Raw genomic sequence first — 7,494 nt, 5'->3', positions numbered from 1 at the left:
ACAGTCTCTGTCGGCCAGGCTGGAGTGCAGCGGTGTGATCTCGGCTCACCACAACCTCCGTCTCCCAGGTTCAGGCGATTCTCCTGCCTCAGCCTCCTGAGTAGCTGGGATTACAGGCACATGCCACCACGCCTGGCTAATTTTGTTTTTGTAGTTTTAGTAGAGATGGGGATTTCACTATGTTAGCCAGGATGGTCTTGATCTCTTGACCTTGTGATCTGCCTACCTTGGCCTCCCAAAGTGCTGGGATTACAGGCGTGGGCCACCGCACCTGGCCAATTAAGTGCATTTTTCATAAAGGTCCATCCAACATAGACACCTTGAGGGTTGAGACACAAGCGCTTTTCTTAGTTTTGTTGTGACCATGTCATTCGTGTTTCCTTTCCAGCGGACACGTGCCCCCCAGTTCAATTTTCTTGACATCTTCCCAAAAGTCACCTGCAGGCCTCCCAAAGAGGTGATTGACATGGAGCTGAGTCCCCAGAGGAGTGACACTGAGCCTGGAATGGATGAGTTGGAGTTCTGCAGCGAGGCTTTCCAAAGACCTTACCAGTATTTAAAACGGTTCCATCAAAACCAAAACCTAGACACGTTTCAGTACCAAGAAGGCTCAGTCGAAGGCAACCCGGGGGAATGCCTGCAGCATCTCCTCATTTACTGCGGGGTCATCAACCCATCCTGGTCAGAGCTTCGGAACTTTGCCCGGTTCCTAAATTATCAGCTCAGAGATTGTGAGGCCTCTCTCTTCTGCAATCCGAGTTTCATTGGAGACACACTGAGGGGCTTCAAGAACTTTGTGGTGACCTTCATGATCTTTATGGCAAGAGATTTTGCCACACCAACACTCCACACCTCTGACCAAAGCCCGGGGAAGCACACAGTCACCATGGATGGGGTCAGGGAAGAGGACCTGGCTCCCTTCTCTCTCCGGAAGAGGTGGGAGTCAGAACCTCACCCGTACGTTTTCTTCAATGACGACCACACCTCCATGACGTTCATAGGCTTCCATCTCGAGCCTAACAGCCACGGCGGTGTGGACGCCATCAATCACTTGACGAGGGAGGTCATCAAGAGAGACGTCATGACCATGGACCTGTACAAGGGGCTGCTGCTGCAGAGGGTGCCGTTCAATGTCGACTTTGATAGACTGCCCAGACATGAGAAACTTGAGAGGCTCTGCCTGGCCCTAGGGATCCACTGGGCCATTGACCCTGATGACACGTATGAGCTCACGACAGACAACATGCTGAAGATCCTCGCCATCGAGATGCGCTTCCGGTGCGGGATCCCCGTTATCATCATGGGAGAAACCGGCTGTGGGAAAACCAGGCTGATTAAATTCCTTAGTGACCTGCGGCGTGGCGGTGCCAACGCTGACACCATCAAGCTGGTCAAGGTGCACGGAGGGACGACCGCTGACATGATCTACTCCAGAGTCTGGGAGGCCGAAGACATGGCCTGCTCCAATAAGGCCCACCATCAGTTGGACACCATCTTGTTTTTCGACGAAGCCAACACAACAGAAGCCATAAGCTGTATCAAAGAAGTCTTGTGTGACCATACAGTGGACGGCCAGCCCCTGGCCGAGGACTCCGGCCTGCATATCATAGCCGCTTGCAACCCGTACCGGAAGCACTCCGAGGAGATGGTCTGCCGTTTGGAGTCAGCAGGTCTGGGCTACAGGGTTAGTGCAGAGGAGACAGCCGACAGGCTGGGCTCCATTCCGCTGAGGCAGCTGGTGTACCGGGTGCACGCTCTGCCCCCAAGCCTGGTTCCTCTGGTGTGGGACTTTGGACAGCTGAGTGACACAGCGGAAAAGCTCTACATCCAGCAGATTGTCCAGAGACTGGTTGACTCCATCAGCCTGGATCAAAACGAGACCCGCATGATCATAAACGTCCTCTGCGCCTCTCAGGGTTTCATGAGGAGTAGAGAAGATGAATGCGGTTTTGTCAGCCTCCGCGACGTGGAGCGCTGCGTGAAGGTTTTCAGGTGGTTCCACGCGCACAGCGCCATGCTCTTACCACAGCTGAACGCTTTTCTGTCCAAGTCCAGCGCCAGCAAAAATCACATTGAGCAGAGAGACCCTGTCCTCTGGTCCCTGATGCTGGCCATTGGGGTGTGTTACCACGCCTCTTTGGAAAAGAAAGACTCGTATCGGAAAGCCGTCGCCAGGTTCTTTCCGAAACCCTATAATGACAGCCGGCTGCTTCTGGACGAAATCACGCGGGTACAGGACGTTTTTCTGGACGGCGTGCCTCTGAGGAGGACCATCGCCAAGAATCTGGCCTTGAAGGAGAACGTCTTCATGATGGTCGTCTGCATCGAGCTGAAGATCCCCCTCTTCCTGGTGGGGAAGCCCGGCAGCTCCAAGTCCCTCGCCAAGACCATCGTGGCCGACGCCATGCAGGGACCGGCCGCCCACTCGGATCTGTTCCGCAGCCTGAAGCAGGTCCACCTGGTGTCGTTCCAGTGCAGCCCGCACTCCACCCCGCAGGGCATCATTGGCACCTTCCGCCAGTGCGCCCGCTTCCAGCAGGGGAAGGACCTGCAGCAGTACGTCTCTGTGGTGGTGCTGGATGAGGTGGGGCTGGCGGAGGACTCGCCCAAGATGCCCCTGAAGGCTCTGCACCCGCTGCTGGAAGACGGATGCATCGAGGATGACCCCGCCCCCCACAAAAAGGTCGGCTTCGTGGGCATCTCCAACTGGTCTCTTGACCCTGCCAAGATGAACCGGGGTATCTTCGTGTCGCGTGGCAGCCCCAACGAGAGAGAGCTCATAGAGAGCGCCAAGGGCATCTGCTCCTCAGACAGCCTCATCCTGGACCGCGTCCAAGGGTACTTCGCGTCCTTTGCTAAAGCCTATGAGACGGTGTGCCGGAGCCAGGACAAGGAGTTCTTCGGGCTTCGTGACTACTACAGCCTCATCAAAATGGTCTTCGCCACAGCAAGGGCTTCCAATAAAAAGCCGTCCCCGCGAGAGATTGCGCACGCCGTCCTAAGGAACTTCAGCGGCAAGGATGACATCCACGCTCTGGACATCTTTCTGGCCAAACTGCCTGAGGCCTTGAGCTCAGAGGAAGTCAACCCAGTGCAGCTGATCAGACAGAACATCTTCGGGCCCTCTCAGATGGGGCCGGGCGGACAGCTGGAAGATGGTGAGTCCCGTTACTTGCTCGTGCTGACCAAAAACTACGTGGCGCTGCAGATCCTGCAGCAGACCGTCTTCGGGGAGGACCAGCAGCCGGAGATTATTTTTGGTTCTGGTTTCCCCAAAGACCAAGAGTACACCCAGATCTGCAGAAACATCAACCGCGTGAAGATCTGCATGGAAACAGGCAAGATGGTGGTGCTTCTCAACCTGCAGAACCTCTACGAGAGCCTCTACGACGCGCTCAACCAGTACTACGTCCGCCTCGGCGGCCAGAATTACGTGGATCTCGGTCTGGGGACCCACCGTGTCAAATGTCGGGTTCACCCCAACTTCCGCCTGATAGTCATCGAAGAGAAAGAGGTCGTGTACAAACACTTCCCTATCCCCCTCATTAACCGGCTGGAGAAGCACTATCTGGATATCAGCACGGTGCTGGTGAAATGGCAGAAGCACATGGTGGAGGAGCTCCGTGCTTGGGTGGAGAAGTTCGTCAATGTCAAAGCAGAGCAGTTCCTGGACAGGCACAAATACAGCCCTTCTGACGTCTTCATCGGCTACCACTTGGACGCCTGCGCCTCCGTGGTGCTGCAGGTCATAAAGAGGCAGGGTCCCCGGGCCTTGACGGAGGAACTTTACGAGCAGGTGTCCAGGGAGGCCAAGTGGATTCTGCTGAACTGCGCCACGCCTGACGCTGTCATCCGGCTGAGTGCCTCTTTGCTGGACTCGTTCACGGCGGAGTCGCTGGCACATGAGTACTTCTACAAACAGAGGCACAACTCCTTTGCGGATTTCCTTCAGGAGCACCTGCAGGCCACAGACCCGGCGTGCCACGCCGTCTTCACAGAGGTGATTGTGTTTCTGCACTTGCACCCCATCCTCTGTCACCCAAGAGTCCTAAACCCCTAGTGTCAGGATTCAGGATTCTTCCCCAGGTAGTGGCTAGGGGATCCTGCATGGAGATGCTGAGACCAGACACTGGGCTGTTTCCTCTGTGGTAGGTGTGGAGAGCCAAGTATCTATGTAGGTCTAGTTAACCAAGGGATGAGAGCCTGCGTCTGTGCAGTGCGCCATGCTGGTGACAGCACCATACGCCATGTTCACACCAACCAATGAAGTACCACGTTCCAGGACTGGGCCAGGGTCACTGGGGATGCACAGATGAATTTGCAGCCCTTGTCCTTTGTTAGCATACAGGGAGCATGGAGAGGCTAGCACGTGAACAGATCCCATCAATATCATAGATGGATGCTGTGCTTAGAGGCAGAGAGGAGCAGTGCAGATCAGGATGCGAGGTCAGATGAGACGCTCTTCAGGAGAGGCTCTGCACGCAGTGGGGAAGGGTGGCTGGGAAGGGGCTGTAGGCAGAGGCCCTGCTGTGGGCAGGCAGTACCATCCGTGCAGAGCCGCTGACAGAGCTTAGGGTTCAAGGCTGTGAGTGCTGATATGGGGGGATGAGGTGCAGCTAGAGAACGGGCAGAGGGCCTCAGCGGCCCCGAGGAGCCACGTCTCAGCCATATGGGGTGGGCCCTGGAGGCACGTGTGCCCCCCTGCCTGGGTGAAGGGAGTCTGATGAAAGGCTGTTGTGGAAAGGACGGGCTGGTGGGGAGGCCGCTGGAATGGTACAAAGGAGAGGAGCCGATGGAACCGAGAGATACGTAGGAGGCAAGTTGGCAGGGCCAGCACCGGCACCCGGTGGGGCATGGGGGGTGGAGAGGTCTGGGGCGACTCCCCGGGTTCCTCCTTAAATGAGTGGACGTTGCTTCGTCATGACAGATAACCCAGGAACGGACAGCAGGTTTTGGGGGGCCAGTGGTGATGTCCGCTGGGGACAGGCTTTGGTGTATTGTGCATGCAGTTGGATGTAGGGATCTGAGCTGGGTGCTGAGGCCGGGCTGGGAGGCGGGGATTCCTGGGGCAGAGCAGCAGGCCTTGAGGAACGTTTTGGCTTGCACTGCGATGGGGGAGTGACCTGTGGGACAGGAGCACTGCTGACATCTGGGGGAAGGGGGCCACACCAACCACCAACTCCATCTGAAAGCATGAAGCCAGATTATAAGAAGCAACGGTATTCGTGCTCAGTCCTAAGGGATCATGAGAATCTCAAGTAGGGACCAAGCAGTCAGAGCCCAGGCATCTAGGGAGGAGAAGGCGGCAGAGACCCCGGCTTCTAGGGACGAGGAGAAGGTGGCAGAGACCCCGGCTTCTAGGGAGGAGGAGAAGGCAGCAGAGACCCCGGCTTCTAGGGAGGAGGAGAAGGCACCCTTGGGGCAGAGTGGAGTCTTCTCTCCGATGCCTTTGGCCCTCCCCGCAGGGCCTCCCATCCCATGCTGCCTTGTTTTGGGAAACTCCTTTGGGTCTGGATTCTGTGCTGTCCTGTGGCAACTGCACAGCACTGGACATCCACAGGTTTCTAGGATCTGTCTGCACCTAGCAGACTTGCAACCTTTCCTTGAATTCTGGCAAGTAATTTGCATTTTCTAACTTTGTAGATCACCACTTTCTCCAGGCTGCTAACAAGTCACGACTGTGAAATTTTACAATCGGAGGTCACGGGCAGGGCTCCAAAACCCACACTCCTGTGGCTGCAGCAGTTTGACACTGAGCTCTCATTCCTCAAAGAAGTCCGGTGAGGCTCCCCACCTTCCCCGCCCTCTCCCTCCCCAGCCGCGGCCACGTGGCTTCTGCGTGGTGACGGTGCCAAGGCCGGTTAATGGGCACTGCCATCCCGAGACTGTGAAATCGATCCTTGTTAAATTGCTCCCAGCGTCCCTCTCCTCTCCATCATCTTCTGCAGTGCGGTGCCTGGCCAAACACCCTCCTCTGACAGCACTGCCCTCGGACCTAGTTAGGAGGCATTCATTGGGTTTTCTCCCTGGACTGTCTGTTCTTACAGAAGAAAATCCAACCTGAGTAGCTGTTTCTTTGTAGCTTTTATGTTTCCCATCACTTTAGGGAATTTTGTTATCCATTTTTTAAGACCAAGAACTGCCTTGAATAACTTCGCTTTTCTTTCAGAAACTGCTTAACGGACAGAGCCAAATGTAAAATCCTCATTATTCAGACAGACTTTGAAGATGGAATCCATAGCGCCCAGCTCATCGCCTCAGCTAAGTATGTTTTTAGTATTTTTCTTAGAAACTATGTAAAAAACTCAAAACGTAGGAGATCCTAGAGAATTTCTTCCTTGAAAACAGTATTGTGTCATAATCAATACAGAAATAAAAATAAGAACAATTCTTCCCCCGCCTCATTCCCCAAATGTGAATTAGAGAAACTGAAGAAAGAGACAAAAAGAAAAGGCCAATAACATTATAAAAACAGTGCACTGGGCCTGGGCAACACAGGACAAGACCTCATTCCTAAAAAAAATAAAATTATTAGCCATCTGCACTGCACCTGTAGTCCCAGCTAGTCAGAAGGCTGAGGTGGGAGGATCGCTTGAGCCTGGGAGCTCAATGCTGCAGTGAACTACGAGGGTACCACTGCACTCCAGCCTGCGGGCCAGAGCGAGAGCCTGTCCTCCCCCAAAAAAACTGAAATGCAAGAGGTGAAAATAATGTATAAATAATGGAATATTAGGCCGGGCACAGTGGCTTACACCTGTAATCCCAGCACTTTGAGAGGCCAAGGTGGGTAGATCATGGGGTCGGGAGTTCAAGACCAGCCTGACCAAGATGGCGAAACCCCATCTCTACTAAAAAATATAAAAATTAGCCGGGTGCAGTGGCAGCCACCTGTAATCCCAGCTACTCAGGAGGCTGAGGCAGGAGAATCGCTTGAACCTTGGTGACAGAGCTTGCAGTGAACCGAGATCACGTCACTGTACTCCAGCCTGGGGGAGAGTGAGCCTCCGTCTCAAAAAAAGGATATAAAACGATGCCTTTGAAGCCTGTGTTTGTAGACATGTTTTAACAGGTAATTATTAATTTTGAATTATACAATTTGAATTTATTTTGAGTTCGAAGACGGTAACAGTAGTTAAATGCTTGTATCCCTTTTCAATGGATATTTTTATAGTGTTGGTAGGGGAAGTCTGATACTCTTAGAATTAACTGTGCTCCTTTATTACTAAAGTAAAAGTGATTTCTGGACTTGACGAAGCATTGGATGCCATATTTCATTTCGTGGCTCAGCTCTCGATTAGGAACTGGCTTTGGCCATTGGTCATCTGAAGGGAACTGCATTGCGCACAGAACTCTTTCTTGAAATGGAAAGGTCAGCTGTGTACAGGGGCTGTTTCCTGTAGTCCCAGCTACTTGGGAAGCAGAGGCAGGAGGATCATTTGAGGCCAGGAGTTTGGGCCCAGCCTGGGTAACATAGCAAGACCCCCATTGCTTAAG

At 53.8% G+C, this 7,494-nt stretch overlaps 1 protein-coding gene across 1 annotated transcript in view; it reads left to right on the top strand.

Annotated features, from left to right (window-relative positions):
- Window positions 1-7,494, top strand: part of RNF213 (ring finger protein 213) — a 115,812-nt gene that overhangs the window by 71,005 nt on the left and 37,313 nt on the right. Inside the window, exons 26-28 of the mRNA XM_037737260.1 lie at window positions 352-4,000; window positions 5,644-5,780; window positions 6,170-6,265. Of these exons, the coding sequence (XP_037593188.1) occupies window positions 352-4,000; window positions 5,644-5,780; window positions 6,170-6,265 (3,882 nt within the window). The remainder of the gene's footprint in view (window positions 1-351; window positions 4,001-5,643; window positions 5,781-6,169; window positions 6,266-7,494) is intronic.

Source organism: Cebus imitator, unplaced genomic scaffold, assembly GCF_001604975.1.
Source record: "Cebus imitator isolate Cc_AM_T3 unplaced genomic scaffold, Cebus_imitator-1.0 Scaffold36, whole genome shotgun sequence".
In the NCBI taxonomy this organism is placed as follows: domain Eukaryota; kingdom Metazoa; phylum Chordata; class Mammalia; order Primates; family Cebidae; genus Cebus; species Cebus imitator.
Note: the sequence above shows the minus strand (reverse complement) of the source record. Positions and strands in the feature narration are given on the sequence as shown.